The following is a 19,979-nucleotide window of genomic DNA, read 5'->3' as shown; positions in this document are numbered from 1 at the left end:
TAAAGGTGAATGTTAGCTTCATAATATTGTATAGAAGTGCATTTAGGTCTGACACTGTCACATAATATACCCCATCACTTTTATTTTTGGCCAAGTAAGTGAGATCAATGTTGTTTGAATATTCTCCGCAATAAATGACATTAGAATAATCCATTTTCTAATCTGTGTTGTAGCAGCTGCCAGGTCCAGCAGTGTTAACGGACTTCACAGCAAATCGGGGCCAAACACAAAAAAGCGTATTTATGTGATTTTTGGATAACCAGTTGCATACACGTCAGGTTCCTACAGCAGCACGATGCATATATAGTGTGCGACACTGTAACTGCACAGCTTCATTCAGTGGTTTTAGTAACATACAACCTAACAGGCTTGCAGATGTAACGTATATCCTCAGCTGAGAGTCTGTATCACTACAGATAATTGTCAGGAAACAATTTGGTTAAAGGGAGATGCTTCTTAAATCTGAATCTCTGAACATATCCTGCTCTTGACCAGGGTAATGGTCAATGTTTCAGATCATCAAACACATTTTTAATACAAGACAAAGATAACTCAAGAAAACACGAAATGCAGTTTTTACATGACGATTTCATTTATTGAAGGAAAAATGTTGTCAGCCCCACCTTGCCCTATGTGAAAAAGTAACTGCTACCTGAGCAACCAGTCTACCAAATGACCAAATTCATTTGACAGCTGGGTTCAATTCCACCAGTCACACCATGTACGATTGCCAGGCTTACTGAATCTAAACATCACGTAAATAAAGCTTGTCTGATATTCTGAAGTAGCTAAAGGGTCTCAAAAAGTAGCACATGATGCAACATTCAAAACAGATTCAAGAACATATGCAAAACACTGTCATTGGCATTCATCTGTCTGGAAAAGAATGAAAAGCCATTGCCATGCTCGACTCTGGGATATCAGCTAACCACAGTGAGAGACATTATGCACAAATAGAGAAAACATGAAAGAGTGGTGAACGTTCCCAGGTGCAGGCCAACCAAAATTTCTCCAAGAGCCCATTGACATCTCATCTAGGAGGTCACAAAGATCCCAGGCAAACATCAGAAGAACTGCAGCCCACACAGGCCTCAGTTAAGATCAGTGTAAATGTTTCCACAATAAGGAAGACACTGGGCAAAAATGGCACCCATGGGAGAGTTGCAAGGCGTGTGACCCAACCGACCAAAAAGAACATAAAGGCTCATCTGGCATTTGCAAAAAAGTATATGTGGATGAGCTCCAAGACTTTTGGAATAACATCCTGTGGACTGATGAGACAAAGGTAGAACTTTTTGGAAGACAGGGGTCTGTTACATCTGGTGTAAAGTAAATGCTGCATTCCACAGAAGAACATCATACCAACAGTGAAACATGGGGGTGATAGTGTGATGATCTGAGGCTGCTTTGCTTCCACGTGACCTGGACAACTTGAACTTGTTATAATTGATGGAGCCATGAATTCTATTCTCGAATCCTCCTGGGGAATATCTGCCCATCAGTTCACGACTTAAAGATCAAGCGCAAATTGGTTCTGTAGCAATGACCCAAAGCACACAAGCAAGTCCACCTCTGAATGGATTAAAAAGAACAAGATTATGTTTTGGAGTGGCCAAGTCCACATACAGACTTGAATCCAATTGGGATGCTGTGACAAGACCATAAAAGGGCAGTGGAGGGTGGGGGGTTGGGCGCAATTTCTTTTTAACAGGGGTGATATAAGTTTTCAATAAATCTTCGATAAGTTGTCATCATCATTAAATAAACATGAATATTAGTTTGATGATCTGGAACATTTAAGTGTTAGAAATGTGTAAAAAAAGAATATATCAGGAAATGCTTTTACACAGCACTGTATTTATTGCACTCTGATGATCATCATTTCACTGTTTGTATGAAATAATGACATCTATGATTCACTGTTAAAAACAATCACAAGTGAAAACTTCCAAGTGTGGTATAAAATATAGGCACTGTATGTTTGGTAAGCAGATTTTAAGTAGGCCAACTATGCACACAATTCAACCTCTCAGTCAGAGATGACTGTATATCACAGCAAAAGACGGAAAATCAATCACCACCACCATCCAATATAGCTTATTTAGAGCCTGTCATACAAAACTGAATTTTCCACCTCACCCTACAAAGAATGTCAGGTTCAAAACTTTATACTGCTGACAGTATTTTGTATTTGTAGACCCACCTGGGAGATGCACCTCAAGAGGACCTGTAAACCACCTCCAAATGGCCTGCGATCCCTTCCTTCTACATGAGCCCACCCAGTCTACTGCTGAGGAAGTACTGACCCCTTTTCAGTGCGTCCTCCTTATCTTTAGGCACCGTCAAGGCACGGCTGTGGCGAAACTCACAAGCTACAGCCTGACGATAGTAATCCCGATCAGTGTACTGAAGGTGACGTCCTGCACGGAGCAGTGCCCTATAGAGCTCCAGCACAGCGCTGCGAGACCAGCAGCCCATTAGGGATCAAACATGGAGAGTGGAGGACACCCTGGAATCTGGAAAAAGGAAAAGTTTTGTGATGAAGGGACAGACATGGGAGGCAGCACAATTGCCTTCATTTTAGTGAAAAACGGCAGTAAGTCATAGGCGGAGTAAGAACGAATGAAGGTAAAATCATAGAGTATGAATAAGTACAACGTTTAATATTAATGGCAGAAAAGAAGTTGTTATTATCCAGTCAATTCATGACCAACTAGAAAAGCACTAAGAGAGTGCAGACCTCTGCCAAGGATAGAGAGGAAAACAGGAAACCCATGCAGTAAGGGATCATGAGCTGGAACCGAACCTGCATCTCTGACACAGTTCTGTTTACAAATCACCTTCTTAACCAGTTGAGCTATCTGGACACCTTGCTCCAGTTTGTTGGACGACATACTAACCTATGATGTTTTTGTCATATTTTCGACCACATACTAAAACATACTAAAAAATTCAAAATGATCCAGAATCCAGGATCCTTTCCGGATTGACACCAAAATTAAATCAGCTCTTCCTCTTACCATAGTCTACATCCCCTCAAAAATTTCATCGGAATCTGCCCAGGCGTTTTTGAGTTATTTTGCTAACAGACAGACAGACAGACAAACCCCCGGTGTCACATAACCTCCTTCGCGGAGGTAATGAAACAAAAATAACCAGCTCCTTTGCCTGGTTACATTTACTCGACAATACAAACGGCTAACACTAACACGCAACAAAAATATATCTGCGTCTCACGTCCAGTGTGAGCTCGAAGACACAGTAATCGTACTTAACTCTAGCATCCATACCAACTTGACCAGGTAAATAACGTGGCTTACTGTCTACCTGTTTTCCAATGCATGTTGCAGAACCCCCTCCCCTTTTTTTTATTTGCTGAACATAGAATATCTGCAATGCATATCTACGGAGTCATTTGTCTGTAGAAAATGGCAGACTCCACGTAAAGTCACATCTCTTGGCTACCTTGTTAGCTTAATGCGCTAACTAGCCGATAGGCTAAGAAAGCGTTGACCTTACTTTAACTAGCCTGACGAACAAGACACACTCAATATAAAGCACATGCGACATAATGGAGGCGAAAACAGAAAGTCATAGCAAAGAAACACGAGTTACCTACGTTTCAGAACTTAGAGCAGATCTTTTTTTTTTTACAGAGAGACAGCTCTGTGCTCACGCCGGGGATAAGGTTCGACAGTGACGACCGGAAACTTCTTCTTCTTATAAATTTCCGGCAGGCTGGATGCGTTGCGGCACATTGCTGCCTCTCACAGGTCAGGGTGAGAATGCAGAATTCAGACCATTCCTACTTTCAAAGATGTAATCCTGTGGAGTTGATAAAGTGAAGGACTGCATTCACTGTCCTTGCCTGGTTCTCTCTGGGATTACGGAGACTCTTCATTGTAATTGATTCCATTCCCTCATGTGACAACTTGGCATATAGCTGTGTTCTTCGTTCCTCAAACAGGCTGCACTCCATAAGCAGATGTTTCACAGTTTACTGTTTCCTGCAGGCTCCACATAATCCGTCCTTATGTTTGCTGATTTTAGCTAAATCCCATGCCAGTCCACAGTACCCAAGTCTTAGTCTTGTCATTAACAGAGAGTGTTTTCGCTCATGTCCAAGGTAGCACTGGTCTGCCTTTACACTATTTTCTATTGAGAAGTAATGCCGTCCTTTTTCCTCATTCTCCCACTGCTTCTGCCACTGAGCTGTAATGACATCCCTGATGATGGAGCGACATTCAGAGATCCCGATGCCCACAGTCAATTCAACATCCCTTCTTAATGCCCCTTTAACTGCCATATCTGCCATCTCATTACCCTCTACCCCAATATGGGCAGGCACCCACAGAAACCCTATCATGCCTCTGGCCTGCTCAGTTCTATACAACAGAGTGAGGAGCTCCACCACCAAGTCTGGTTGGGCCCCTGGATTGTTATCTCTCAAAGTCATTAGAACTGAAGCTGAGTCTGAGCATATGACTACCCTCCTTAGCTTGATGTCCTCCACCCACTGTAGAGCCCATATTATGGCAATTGACTCTGTTGCATACACCGACACCCCCTAAGCCAGTCGCTTGAGCTTAACAATTCTAAAATCCAGGATGAAAAAGGCAAACCCGTATTTTCTTGTTTTGGGATCTTGGGCCCCATCTGTATAAATCTGTAGATAATGCTCCCAGTTGCTTTTTAGTCTTTCCATTACTAAGTCTGAGCCTACAGCCCTTCCCTGTTTTTTTACGGTTTCCAGTATGCTAAAATCTATTTCTGGTGTTGGTAGGAGCCATGGAGGCACAGCTGGCCAGAGAATTTGAGGGGCCACCCCTACCTTTTCCAACTGCAGCTTCATCCACACGTTTACACATATTAAAAATGAGACTTTTTTTAGACTTTCCTCCCACTTCCAACTCCCAGGCATCATCAAGTACACATTTTGCTGGGTGCTCTCCTTGATGTGCCTGCAGCTTAACAATATACTGCATTGCCGGCTTAGCCCGCCAAATTGCCAGATGAGTTTCAGCCATTTCAACAAGAAAAGCTGGGTTTGGTTTAGTTCGGAGGGCCCCACAACATATTCTGAGTGCCTTCGCCTGAATTACATCCAACTGTTTCAGATTTGTCCGGCTTCCTCCCACAGTCCAAAAATATGCTGAGGGTAATTGATTATTCTAAATTGCCCGTAGGTGTGAATGTGAGTGTGATTGTTTCTCTGTATATGTAGCCCTGTGACAGACTGGCGACCTGTCCGGGGTGTCCCCTGCATTAGGCCGAGTCAGCTGGGATGGGCTCCAGCGTCCCCCGCGACCCAAGTGAGGATGGAGCGGTGTATAGAGAATGGATGGATGGATGTTTCAGATTTGACTCTTCCACTGTTCCAAAGCACATACAATCGTAGTCTAGTCTTGACCTGATCATTGCCCTGTAAACCATCAATTGAGTGCCTTTTCCAGCACCCCAAGAGCTTCCTGACAGAGAACACATTACATTCAGCACTTTGTCACATTTGTTCACAACATTATCAATATGTTTTTCCATGTCAACTTTTCATCAAAATAAACACCCAAAAATTTGAATTCTCTTATCCTCTCAATTGCTTGTCCATACATATGTAAAGCGTGCGAGCCATGGAGTGTGGAGTGAAATGACCAGGTAAATGTTATTGTAAATTTTTGTTGGAGGTTCGTCACCTATCGGGTGAAGCACCTTATCAGCGACAATTATGACAGAGGGCAGGAAAACAGGATGCCGGTGCAAACAATCATTTAATTACAGGAGTAGTTCTTTAACATGCCAATAAACTGGTACAACTTCTAAATAGCGTCACCCAAACAGCCGGCGAGGGGAATGTCCAATAAAACATATAGTCTCTGTTTTAAAATCGGTCGTTAAAATCCAGAGGGACCGGACTGCACGAGGTGCAGAAGCTTCAGCGTCCAGCAGTCTTCCTCTGGGCCCGGACTCTTCCTCTTGAAGGCCACCTGTGAAACACAAACCCACTGCCAGTACGGACGTCTCATACCATCAACCCTCTCCCGGGGATGTACAAGCACCAGAACGTTACTGTAAAGCCCAAAGGGATACTCACACACTAGGCAGGGCTACTGGCCCTGCCGCTGCAAGTGTGACGCGTCGTAATGTTCTGGCTCTTTGTCTGCTCAGCCTCGGCGTTCCCTTCTACCCCTGGTTCCCAGCCGCATGCTGTCTCCTCTTGTCCCCCCTTTTCCAACTGTCCTCTCTCTGGTCGCTCCCCCCCTGTCTCTGTCGGCCTCTGTTGGAAATCAGCCTATCCTACAATTAAACAAACCAACAGAATATGTGTAAGGCTATTTCCGCCCAGTTCTTTTGATAGAGTAGTCAGGAGACTTCTTCTTAAAATCAAAAGTATTTATTACAGCAAAACTGAATGTGCGATACAGAGCTCTGGGCCTGAATCCTCTGTCCCTAACCAACAACAAGTGTTCAGTCAGTTCGGATGGAATCAGACTGCTAACTGTTCCTGACCCAGTCTTCTTATACTCTAACAGTGTGTATAGCTATCTATCAAGGCTGGCCGCCCCTTCCGATGCTGCGTTGTTCCGCTGTCCTCTGTCACAGCTGATGTTTTGTCATTATCGCTCACGTAGGAATGACTTCTCCGCTGCAAAACAAGATTAGAGACTGCACATACAACTCGCTCATGTTCTTTACTGATTATGGCTTACGTCAAAAACTATCTGCACCTTTATTATCAAAAACTGTCTGTACTTTGATTATCAATCACTTTATGTCTTGATCATCCTTGGTTTCAATCACATGAGTAATAAGTAAAATAAAGCTGGACTTATCTTCTTTGTTTCATTACAGTCACACCGTGGTAATGATGCTCTTGACCTTCCTATTCCTCAGAACCAATACAACTCTTTAATATGCACACTTAGCAAATTATAAAACACACCATTTCCCACACCTCCACAGACTTTTATAGCCCTCTCCTTCCAGTCTGTCGCCTCTTTCTCCTCCGTCAATTGACTCCTGTGCGGGAGAACGGAGAACCTCACAGTTGCAGCGTATTTCCTCAGAGGCGTTCACTGACAGTGACAGTGACATCTACAAAACATGCACCACAATTCAAAACACCAGTAATTCAACCCACACAAAACATGCAAAAATGGATCTCTAAAAGAAACAATAAAACCAGTCCCAACTGCCATGTGACACACATTCCGGAACCTGCGCCTGTGAAAGTGGCTGCAAAGTTTGGTGTCTCTTAACCGTTTTCAGTTTTTGCTGTATTTTTGCTATATTTTTAAAATATTTTGTTGTGTTTTATCGACTGCTGATGGAGGTTTCTGCTGGGAGAAGAATCTATTCAAGAGAGGAGCTTTTTTCCTTGAGACAGAATAAATCTGGACTGCAACATCCAATCCCAGTGGACATCTTGAGGTGTTTTCGTGGCTGCCGTGCTGGTGCAAAGGTGAAGGCTAGAAAATGGAGATACAAGCCCTTTCTTCCATCAATCATCATGGGAAACGTGAACTCTGCACCAAACAAAAGTGACGAGCTGGAGACATTGGTGAAGACGGACAAAACATACCGTGAATGCAGTCTCCTGCGTTTTACTGAGACCTGGTTGAATCAAAACAACTCAGACTCAACTGTGGATCTACCTGGCTTCACCCTCATAAGGTCAGACAGAGATGCTAAAGCTAGTGGCAAGAAGAAAGGAGGAGGTCTGGCTTTATTTGTTAACCAGAGATGGTGTAACTCCTTACACATAACAGTTAAGGAGAAGTTCTGTTGTCCAAATATTGAACTGTTGGCAGTTGGACTTCGGCCATATTATGTCCCAAGGGAGTTCAGTCACATCATAACAATACTTGTATACATTCCACCCAAAGCAACTGACTTTGTGATGTGTTGCATGATACTGTTGCTAGGATACAGACTCAACATCCTGAGGCACTTGTAATAATATCAGGAGATTTCAATCATGTCAGCCTCTCCTCTCACCTGACTGGATTTACACAGTTTGTTAACTACCCTACCAGAGAGAATAAAACCCTAGACCTGCTGTATGCATATGTCAAAGAAGCTTACAGAGATACTGCCTTACCACCACTGGGCAGATCAGATCATAACCTGGTTTATCTACAGACCTGTTACAAACCTTGTGTGCTGAGACAGCCTGCAACTAAAGTCCATATCAGAAAATGGACTCCTCAAGCTAGTGAAGCTCTAAGGGACTGCTTTGAATCAACAGACTGGAATGTGCTCCTGGAAACAGATGAGGACAGTTACAGATTGACAGACAGGTTGATTGTTTTACTGAATACATCAACTTCTGTAGAGACACAGTCATACCTGCAAAGACTGTTCGCTGTGTCCCCAATAACAAACCATGGATCACAAGCGACATAAAGGCAATCCTCAACCAGAAAAAACAAGCTTTTAGAGATGGTGACAAAGAACGGCTCAAAGAAGTGCAACATGAGTTGAAGACGAGACTGAAAGTGGCAAAGATGGAATACAAAAAGATGATAGAGAGGAATTTTCAACACAGTAACATCCGTGATGTGTGCAGAGGAATCAATACCATCTCTGGACACAACAATAAAAAGAGGAGGGAGCCAATAGTGGGTGATGTAGAAAGAGCTGACGAACTCAACTTGTTCTTTAACAGATTTGACACTGTGGACACACCTACTTCCACTGCTACTCCTCCTTCTTCTCCTCAACATATGGAAATCCCCACTATAGCTCTTCCTCCTTCTCCTCCGTCTCCTACATGTCTCCACAGCTGCAGCCACTTCCGTTCCAGCACCTGTATCCGTCTCTGCCATAGAGACAGGGGTGATGCTGGAGCTTCAGAGACTTTGCTCTGGGAAGGCAGCTGGCCCAGATGGTGTATGTCCAAGACTGCTTAAAGACTGTGCTGCACAACTGTGTCAACCTCTCCACAGGATCTTCAACCTGAGTCTACAGCTGGGGCAGGTGCCTGCTCTATGGAAAACATCCTGTATTGTACCGGTACCAAAAATCAAATGTCCGACTGAACTAAATGACTACAGACCTATTGCTCTGACCTCACACATCATGAAAACTCTGGAGCGGCTGGTTTTACGTCTCCTGAGGCTTGAGGTCAAAGACAAACTCGATTCCTTGCAGTTTGCATACAAAGAACAAATTGGAGTGGATGATGCCATCCTCTTCATGCTTCACCGTGCTCTGTCTCATCTGGAGGAACCTGGAGTTTATGTGAGAATCATGTTCTTTGATTTTTCAAATGCATTCAACTCCATCCAACCCACCATCCTCAAAGACAAGCTCACAGAGATGGGAGTGGATCCTTCCTGTGTTTCATGGATTACAGATTACCTGACAGGAAGGCCACAGTTTGTCAGGCTGGGGAACTGTGTTTCTGGGACATTAATGAGTAGTACTGGGGCTCCACAAGGAACAGTCCTGGCTCCATTCCTGTTCACACTGTATACATCTGACTTCAAATACAGCACTGAGTCCTGTCACATTCAGAAATACTCTGATGCCACTGCTATCGTGGCATGTATCAGAAATGGACATGAAGCTGAATACAGAGATCTGATAAGTGCCTTCAGTGACTGGAGTCACAAAAACTGCCTGCTACTCAACACCTCAAAGACAAAGGAAATGATCATAGATTTCCGCAGATCCAAACCCCCTCTTCAGCCAGTGAACACTTGTGGCGTGGACATCGAGATGGTGACATCATATAAATATTTAGGTGTCCACCTTGATAATAAGTGGGACTGGTCTACAAACATAGACTTCATCTACATAAAGGGCCAGAGCCGACTTTATTGCCTCAGAAGACTTCGATCACTAGACATCTGCAGTAAGATGCTGCAGATGTTTTATCAGTCTGTGGTAGCAAGTGTCCTGTTTTATGCTGCAGTCTGCTGGGGAGGCAGCATAAAACAAAAGGATGCAAGGCGTCTGAACAAACTGATTAAAAAAGCTGGCTCTGTGGTTGGAATCGGATTGAACACATTGGAGGATGAGGTGGAGAGACGGGCACTGAGCAAGATGGAGGCCATTCTGACAAACATGGATCATCCACTTCACATCTGCCTCAGTGAACAACTAAACATCAGTGGACGGCTCCTATCCCTGCGCTGCAAGACCGAAAGATTTAGGAAATCTTTCTTGCCATCAGCAGTCAGGCTATTCAATTCAAAATTAAACAGATAAGAACCCCGACAACTGAATTTCCCTTCGGGGATGAATAAAGTGATTCTGATTCTGATTCTGATTGTGATATAACCCTTGAGGTTTAGTTTTTATGTTTCCAAAAATCACGTACTTATTTTTTCGACTGAGACTTTAAATCCCCATTTTCCACCCCACGTACAATCTCATTTAGGGCATCCTGCACTCGCTCAGTTATGTGTTTAATATTTCTCCATCTTTTCCAAACCACCCCGTCATCTGCGAACAGGGATAGTCCAAAACCAGACCCAAGGTCTTGAAAGATGTTGTTAATCATCACATTAAATAATACTGGGCTGATAAAACTCCCTTGGGGTGTTCCATTATCAATTGCTGTGCCATTTGAATAAGCATTTCCAACCCTAACTTGAATCATCCTGTTCTGCAAGAACTGCTGAATCCAATTAAGCATACCCCCCTGTATTCCAGCCTCATATAACTTTATAATAAGCCCTTACTTCCATGGCATGTCATAAGCCTTCTCAATATCAAGAAATACAGCAACAAGTCCTTCTTTATTAGCCATGGCTTTCTTAATGTCTGATTCTAGGGAAATCACTGAGTCCATGGCGCTCCTCCTTCTGCGAAACCCACTTTGCCTTGGGGTGAACCAACCCTTCTTGTCCAACCTATATACTAATCTACCAGTGACCATCCTTTCCATAACTTTACATAATACTGCTGTCAGAGCAATGGGTCTATATGACCCTGTCCTTGAAGCATCTTTCTCTGGCTTCAAAACTGGGACCACCACTGCTTGCTTCCAGGAAGAGTTCCCTCCTTCCAAACATTATTTACAAGCGGCAATATTTCTTCTAACATTATATCACTTGCTCTCTTAATCTCATAACTTATGCCGTCCTTACCAGGGGCTTTTCTCCTCCCTTTTCTTTATTGCTCTACTCAATTCTTCCAATGAAAAATAGAATTACAACTGTCGCTGTTATCATAATTGACCTCAATTTTATACATGTTTTGTTTAAGTGTCTCATTTCTTTTCCTTACCCCTTCTTCACCAAGGTTAACCCCACTATGCATAGACTTAAATTTAGCTTCACACAGTTTTGCTTTTTCCATGTCATTTGTGCATACCTTACCCTCTTTCTCTAACACTTGCATGTTGTTTTTCCTTAAAATTCTGGGCATATGGTGCACTGCCTGCCACATGTCACCCACTGTTGTTTCTGTTCCTAATTTACCACAATATCTTCTCCAGCACTCCCTTTTTGCACTTTTAACCACCCTCCTAGCCTTCGCTCTCAGTCTCTTGTACTCCATTGCTCTGCACTCTGTTGGATTTTTCCTCAAAGCCCTATAGGCTTGATTCCTCTCTCGTATCTCTTTATCACATGCTTTGTTCCACCATGGCACATTTATCTTCGTCTTAGGGTATTTCTTCACAGGAATACATTTACAAGCATTGCTCATAAGAGCTTCACATAAGCTGTTATTCCACTCATCTATTGTCCCTTCCCCCTTGACTCCCTCAATAGCTTTATTACAGCTAACTAAAAATTGTTCCCAATATGCCTTACCATAGTCAAAGTATTTTGTCCCCAGAAACATATCAAAGCGAGTCTACTGCTGACATACTATATCCGGGTCATTATATGCGTTTGTACACGTTAAAACTGCTGTATGCAAAAACAAACAAAATCCTCTGATGCTGTTTATAGTAATTTAGTATTTTTCCAGTTCTGATTTTAAACAGTGTATTCAGGATTCACATCTCAGTTTATATTTCTATGACTTTTTAAAATGCGAGTGTTGAGTCAACACTTTTGACTGATCATTGTTCCTATGAGGTGGGCCTGGGATCTTTCTGCATGGAGTTTGCATGTTCTCCCTGTGCATGCGTGGGTTTTCTCCGGGTATTCCGGCTTCCTCCCACTGTCCAAAAATATGCTGAGGTTAATTGATTACTCCAAATTGCCCGTAGGTGGAATGTGAGTATGATTGTTTGTCTGTATATGTAGCCCTGTGACAGACTGGCGACTTGTCCAGGGTGTCCCCTGCCTTCGCCCGAGTCAGCTGGGATAGGCTCCAGCACCTCCCTAATGATGATAAAGCCGTGTATAGAAAATGGATGGATTGTTCCTATCCATCAAGACAAAGTGGTAGCCTGTAAGCTGGAGTGACAAAGTGCTACTGGAAAAAAACTGCATCCATATAAAAATCTCTAAGTGATTTTTATCAGTTCCCTTGACTTCTCAATGCTATTTTATTGTATTTATTTTATATATTTATTTAATGCTTTGATGATAAGGACGCTGTTGTAAACCACGGTCCTCCTTACAAGTTCATGCGATTTCACAATTTGTTCAGCACAATATTGCTCTGGTCAGCAATACAAAATTATTTATGATCAAAGTGTGGCCAGGGTAGGTGCTATAATGCCAATTCAAGTACAATAAGTAATCCTATTTACTCATCATTGTTCAATATATACTCATTTGTTTTTGTGAGTTTTAAGTTCATTTTGAGCTGTATGAGAATATGTGACAATGTTGATAATTTATTATGAATTTCACTGGAATATATGCTTTAAAGATTCTGGGTGAAGCAAGATATAAGCCATCAGTTCTGGGGCAACCTGATGGCCATGCCCCCTTGGCATATAGCTTACCACATGAGTGCATGTACTTTTAAGCAGGGATTCCTCTGGTTTGATTCCCTACCAGCTTGGACCCTCACTGCATATCATTCTCCTTTCACTCCTCTTTCCCCACATTTTCTGTTTCTTTCCACTGCCTATATCAAATAAATTGACCAAAAAAAAGACAAAAAAAGAAAAAGAATGTTTGGAGATTTTGTGCTACTGGGTTCTCCCTGTGGTTGATATGTTAATATGGAGAGAAATTTGTGGTGCTGGAAACTGAATTTGAATTAGCGATGGGAAGTACGGCTCTTTTCAGAGAGCCCATTCTTTTGACTCAGCTCCCAAAGAAGAGCCGGCTCTTTCAGCTCCTAAATGGTTCCAAATTTAGTATTATTTGTAGCCTCACATTTTAGCCTAACCTGACAAATATGAATGATTTGTGTTTTGATAAACCCTTTTGCATTCAGCGCTTTTATGAGAAGCCTCATAATTGCCTCATTTTGTGCATTTGTAATGTTACAAAGGCATTTTAAAAAATATTTTAATCAAACTTTTGATTATGAGACTGATCAATGCAAGTAGATTTGATGAACTAAGGATTATTGAGCCTGAAATATTCTTGACAAAGGTCTCTTAGGTGACCTACATTAAATACCTAAGTGCTGCTCCTGATAAACAAGTGTAATTTTAATCACAAAGTGTAGTTTCTACAATTCTGTGGCACAGCCGAATTAGGCTACACATTTTTTCTACATTTTGTAATTCTACATATGAGGCAGCCACTATTAATTACAGTTATACATTATACATTATACATTATGTATGTGTGTATAGAGTTCCGTGAGATAGCCTAATTGAATGTGAGTGTGTAAGAGCCTGTGGGACAAACTGTTCATTGACCTAATTGTTCTGGATTTCACACTTCTGAAGCACTTGCCTGAATGTGGAAGGATGAAGAGGCTGTGTTGAGGGGTGTGATCTGTCCTTGATGATCTTGCGCACCCTTCTAAGAACCCTGGTCTGGAAGATGTTCTGCAGTGTGAGCTAGGCTGTTTTAATCACTTGCTGGAGAATCTGAGTTGTGCAATTGCTTTACCACACAGTGATGGAGGTGCTCAGCACACTCTCGATTCTACTCATGTAGAAGTTACACAGAATTTTGTCTGGCATGCCAAACTTCCTCAGTCTTCTTAGAAAATACTGCTGCTACTGGGCCTTTTTTATAGTGTCGTATATGTGTTTTGAGATCAGGTGAGATCCTCGCTGATGTGGACACTGAGGAACTTGAAGGTTTTCACCCTCTCCATCTCAGTCTCACCTATGTACAGTGCCGTGAAAAGGTATTTGCCCCCTTCCTGATTTCTGTGTTTTCTGCATATTTATCACTCGCAAAGGTTTCAGATCATCAAACCAATTTTAATATCACACAGAGACAACCCAAGGAAATACAAAGTGCAGTTTTTAAATGATGACTCAATTTATTAAGACACAAAATAATCCAAACCTATCTGGCCCTATGTGAAAAAGCAAGTGCCCCTCCTTGTTAAATCACAAAGTAACTGTGACTAACCACAGTTTTGGGAAAGCTGAGTTCAATTCCACAGGCCAAACCCAAACCTGATTGCCACCACCTTTGTTGAATCAAGAAATCACTTAATTAGAATCTGTTAGACAAAGTGAAGTAGGCTACAAAATCTCAAGAACAAACACATCACGCCACGATCCAAAGAAATTCGAGAAGAAATGAGAAAAAAAGTGATTGAAATATATCAGTCTGGAAAAGGTTACAAAGCCATTTCCAAGGCTGTGGGTCTCCAGTGAACCACTGTCAGAGCCATTATCCACAAATGGAGAAAACTGGGAACAGTGGCAAACCTCCCCAGGAGTGGTCGATCAACTAAGATTACTCCAAGAGTGCGACGACGGCTCATCCAGGAGGTCACAAAAGAACCTACAAAAACATCCAAAGAACTGCAGACCTTGTTGACCTCAGTTAAGGTCAGTGTTCATGACTCCACTACAAGAAAGACACTGGCCAAAAATGGCATCCATGGGAGAGTTCCCAGGCGAAAACCACTGTTGTCACAAAAGAACACAAAGGCTCATCTCACATTTGCCAAAAAGCATCTTGATGATCCTCAAGACTTTTGGAGAAACATTCTGTGGACTGATGTCTGTGTAGGTTCTCATTCATCCAGATCATGGTTATCCAAAGTAGTTTAAATCAATCCACTGGACTTTAAGAAAGTTAACATTCTTAAAGTCATAATATCGGCTCACTGATATTATCGGCCCAATATTGGCATAAAAATACATTATCGGTCAATATCGTTATCAGTTTTTCGCCTATCATGAAAACGGATAAAATAATGCCTGGATTTTGCCGGCATTTACCAGCACGCAAATGATCACATCATCAAAATGCGTCATGAAGCGTGTAAACAACCATGCCGGATTTCCGGCATGCGGCACCTGCGTTTGGCTCGAAAACAAAAAAGATAGTACTACATTGCCAGTCGAGCTCGTCTACCAGTGGAATGAGGGGAACGCAGCTTTTGCTCTCAACCAAACTAATATCACCAACCAATGGGAAGTAGAGTTGGGTGGGTCTTAGAAAGACGGTGAGATCCAGCTGCAGGTGAGTCCATTGTTCTCATGCTTATAGTGATGCACTGATACAGAAATCTTTAACAAATCTGTGGATCCAGACTATAGGCCGCATCACTGCCATAATCTAATCACTTGATCCTTGTGTCATTTCTGACCTTCCCTGAAAATTTCATACAAATATGTTGTTTCGTTTTTTGAGCATTGTTGTGTTGTCTGCTTCAGCAGAGGACTTGTGTATGAACATACAACATTAAGTGAGCAAACTCCTACATGACAAATATACTTCTTTATATTGTGTATTACACATGAGAACACATCTAACTTTATGTGCCATTATCAATTTGTAAATAAACAGTAGCTGTAAATAGAAACTCTGATGTATATTACCGTTCAAAAGTTTGGGGTCACTTAGAAAGGGCCTTATTTTTGACAGAAAAGCAGTTTCAATGAAGACAAGATTAAATTAATCAAAAATACAGTCTAGACATTGATAATGTGGTAAACGACTATTGTAGCTGGAAGTGATTTTTAATGGAATATTTCCATAGGGGTACAGAGGCCCATTTCCAACAAACGTCACTCCTGTGTTATAATGGTACATTGTTTTAGCTAATTGTGTTGAAAGGCTAATTGACGATTAGAAAATCCTTGTGCAGTCATGTTAGCACATGAATAAAAGTGTCAGTTTTGATGGAAAAAATGAAACTGTCTGGGTGACTCCAACTTTTGAATTGTATGTAAGTACGTACGTATGTACGTATGTATGTATGTATGTATGTGTGTATGTATGTGTGGATGGATGGATGGATGGATGGATGAATGGATGGATGATGGATGCATGTATGGGATGTGCATGTGCAGTATGTATATATATTTCTATGTGGTTGTGCATCAGCATGTGTGTGTCTATTTCTCTATGTAGCCATCATGCTTGTATGTGCACAGAAATTATAAACTTCAGCACATGAATTAACGTTCTGCTGTCAGAATTCTCAGCTGCAGTTAAATCAAAGTGTTTGTAAATAAATTATGTAAGGTCTTTGTGAGAACAGCAATTTTTCTGGAGTGTCAAAAAGCACTTCAACATTTGCTATAGAGAATGCAGAATGGTTGTGTGTGTGTGTGTGTGTGTGTGTGTGTGTGTGTGTGTGTGTGTGTGTGTGTGTGTGTGTGTGTGTGTGTGTGTGTGTGGTCAGGTGCGGGCTATACTTGTGGGGACCAAATGTCCCCACAACTGTAGGAAAACCGAAAACAATGTCACTTGTGGGGACCTCATTTCGGTCCCCACAAGTTTAAACAGTGTTTTCTTGGCCATGTTGTTGTTACTGAAAAAAGTAAAAGTGCAAAAACGTTTCTTTAGGGTTAGGCATTGTTTTGGTCTGGGTGCCAGACCAAAAGGGTTAGGGTTAGGGTTAGAGTTAGGTGTTAGATATGAATGGGAGTCAATGGTATGTCCCCACAATGATAGAAAAACATAGTGTGTGTGTGTGTGTGTGTGTGTGTGTGTGTGTGTGTGTGTGTGTGTGTGTGTGTGTGTGTGTGTGTGTGTGCGTGTGTGTGTGTGTGTGTGTGTTGAAATTAACCTGAAATCTAGTCACCACTAATCTAACAGTGCTATCATATAAATTCATTACAGTAATTAATCCAGAACTGTGACTGATATTTATGTAGCGATATTGCCTTATTAAACGTTAATTTAATAAGTCTGCACTCGTTGATAGTTTATTAATCGGGGCACCACCCAGTCTATTTACTGGGAAATTATTAATCCATCTTAATAAAAAATATTATTAATGGATTGAAAATTTTGATTAGTTAATCAGTCTAATATCTGAATGTCGAGAATCCTCGAAAAACATTGACCCCAGTCAACACATATAAACGCAAAAGAGACTGTAATTGTGGTTTAAATGAAAGATATTTATTGACTAAAACTAATAACAAAACAGTGATTAATACAGTAATAAGTATAATGGGTGTGTGTGTGTGTGTGTGTGTGTGGGTGTAGGTGATGATAGATGGGTGTGTGTGTGTGTGTGTGTGTGTGTGTGTGTGTGTGTGTGTGTGTGTGTGTGTGTGTGTGTGTGTGTGTGTGTGTGTGTGCGTGCGTTAATTATTCAGATTTGCATTTCTTACTAGGATTATGGACTGAGTAATCAGACCGCTGAAGGTATGATGAGATGATTAATAATTTGGAAAAATGAACGACTGATAGGTGACTAAACGGAGTTATTAAAAGGAAGATTTTGGAAGCTATTTAAGTAAGATTTCAAGCTATTTTTGAGACGTCAACCCAATAATTCAGATCACACCAATGCGTTTGCTGGCTTACTTTGTTGAAGAACGGGTCGCTCAGAATTCGTTCCGGCTGGGACCACGTTGCGTCTTGAACGGAACTTCAATCCTCGGCGGATCCCCGAGTCATGAAGTCTGTCGCTATGGCCACGTCTTAGCGTCCTGCCGTCTTGGGAGTTGTGGAGCGCCTCTGGTTCGGTTCGGGCCAGCTGGGTGGATCTCAGCAGATGGTGGGGAGAACGCAGGAACGTTCGTCCTTCTCTGGGGTTGACTTGACCGAAAAATAGCTTGATAACAAAATAAAACCGCAGGCTCTTGTTTTGTCTTGGTCAGCAGTTTTGGCTGGAGAACAGATGAATAAAGAGCCGCTAAAAAAAAAACTGTCGGAGCCGTGAAAACGGGATCAAATTAGTTCTTAATTAAAAATAATTGTCGTCAAATAAAAATGGACTTCATTTGTTAAAATAGTGAGCGAAGATATCTATTCTTTGATTTAAAAGAAAAATGATTAAGAGTCGTGGTTAGCAAAGGCCAGCCCTGCTACCAGGATAAACTTAGAATAAAGAGGACAAAAGATAGTGAAAGGCGCCAAAGAAAGAACAAAAGAACTGCTCGAACTTAGTTTCTGTAAGCAAGTTAGTAAGAAGAGAGCGTAAGAGTAAGAGAGTGAGCAACGTAAAATGGCTGGTTTTAAAGACTTTCTCTGAGAAGGGGCGTGGAAGTGTCGGCTGAGCGCGGCGTCCTTTGAATCTGGAGGGAACCTCCCACCTTTGGGATCACAGGGGAGAGATGAAACTGATCAAATGATTAAAAATATTAAAACGCGCAAAAAGAACGATCTGTTTACTCCTCCATGATCCTTACAATATATTTTAACCGATCAAAGATAAAATAAGCTGATTATACAAGCTAGTCTAAGAATATGTGAGTTCTAGTTTCTATTTTATATGTTCGTGTGCATTCTAGTGGTTATTATATGTATCACAGGAAAGACATGGTGACATACGTTCATACAAGGCAGAATAAAATAGTTTCCAACGGCTTTGAAACCTGAATAACACAAAGTTTTTACAGTTAATACAGGGAAAACCTTGATACTCTCGTGGCATTCCGACGTCAATAGGGGGCAATGTTGAGCTGTGGAAGAAATGGGTCCGGCAGACAATAAACTTTCAGAATTAATATCTCAGGACAGAAACATGCTAGAGACGTCGGAGTTGGACTAACATCTATAACAACTTATCATTTCAACTTTAATATCTTCAAAATCACAAAATAAATTTCAGAAGCATGATTTTAGAAAGAGAGTCCTTCTGAGCAACAAACAGGCTGAGTGTCTTTCTGCAGAAGTGAGAAGCAGGTCATTAGAATATTTATGACCCTGCTTATCTGATGGCAGACCGGGAGAGCAGCAGAGGTTCAGCTGCGAGGACACTTAGTTCATCAAAGCAGTTCTGTCGGTGTGGACCACAAACATTTGAATGGTAATCAAATTTAAAGGTGTTAACAGTACTCTGAGAAAAAGGGTCTGTATGTGAAGTTAGAAATACATGAAAGCATACATGTCCCAATTCAATACAGGAATAGTGGCAGCTTGCAAAAAGGAGTCTCTTAAGCAATGTCATAGGTCACCATAAGCATGAATTTAGGGTGTCCTGGGGGATAGTAGAGATGTCTCTGAAATGATGCAGGTCTCTCTCTGGTCATAAAAAAGCACTTTGGCTGTTTACTTAGGTCTTTGGGAGAGAGAGTTTTGTTGTTATCTAAGGAGGGAATCTGCTGTGGAATGTTGAATCACTTAAAAACTGGATGTCTTACTACATTTATTTAGTATCTGATATTCGTTTTAAAAATGTATTTGTTTTCACTTAGTCAAAACTAATGGTACATGACCCACATGACTCTCTTTTACAATGAAACAATGATGACAATGATAATTTGGTATGAAAAACCACAATATTGAAGAGAAATCTTAAGAATTTGCTTACATTACTAAATACAACATTTGTGGAATGGCTATGACTTAAAGTAATGCTTTTCTTTAAGCTTTTAGGCAAGATATCATTTCAGTGCAATTTACTTACTACAATTTATGCCCTGTAAATAATTATTTTGTTTACACTAGTAGTCAATCTTAAAACATAGTTTGGATCTGCATCACAACTGTCATGTATTTTTTATTTTTGAGTTGCATTGATACAATGGCTTTCACACTAAGAGCTGAACAGATTCTTTGAGTAACATGCAC

General features: G+C 41.4%; 1 protein-coding gene across 2 annotated transcripts; it reads right to left on the bottom strand.

Moving 5' to 3' along the window:
- Nucleotides 1-570: 570 nt before the first annotated feature.
- LOC127531610 (MIEF1 upstream open reading frame protein-like) lies at nt 571-3,752 on the bottom strand. 2 transcript variants are annotated; one of them, XM_051941324.1, is made up of 2 exons: nt 3,620-3,752; nt 571-2,516 (listed from the first exon to the last, which is right to left on the bottom strand). In XM_051941324.1, exon 2 carries the CDS (start codon nt 2,476-2,478, stop codon nt 2,266-2,268), a length of 213 nt encoding a protein of 70 aa, XP_051797284.1. In that variant the 5' UTR covers nt 2,479-2,516; nt 3,620-3,752; the 3' UTR covers nt 571-2,265. The 2 variants fall into 2 exon arrangements, with proteins under 2 accessions (XP_051797284.1, XP_051797285.1); XM_051941325.1 differs by having other exon boundaries at nt 3,616-3,732.
- Between the last annotated feature and the right edge of the window lie 16,227 nt (nt 3,753-19,979).

Source organism: Acanthochromis polyacanthus, chromosome 21, assembly GCF_021347895.1.
Source record: "Acanthochromis polyacanthus isolate Apoly-LR-REF ecotype Palm Island chromosome 21, KAUST_Apoly_ChrSc, whole genome shotgun sequence".
NCBI lineage: Eukaryota > Metazoa > Chordata > Actinopteri > Pomacentridae > Acanthochromis > Acanthochromis polyacanthus.
Note: the sequence above shows the minus strand (reverse complement) of the source record. Positions and strands in the feature narration are given on the sequence as shown.

Excerpts from the sequence above, each read along its gene's own strand:
- LOC127531610 (XM_051941324.1), bottom strand. The coding sequence starts at position 2,478 with ATGGGCTGCTGGTCTCGCAGCGCTGTGCTGGAGCTCTATAGGGCACTG.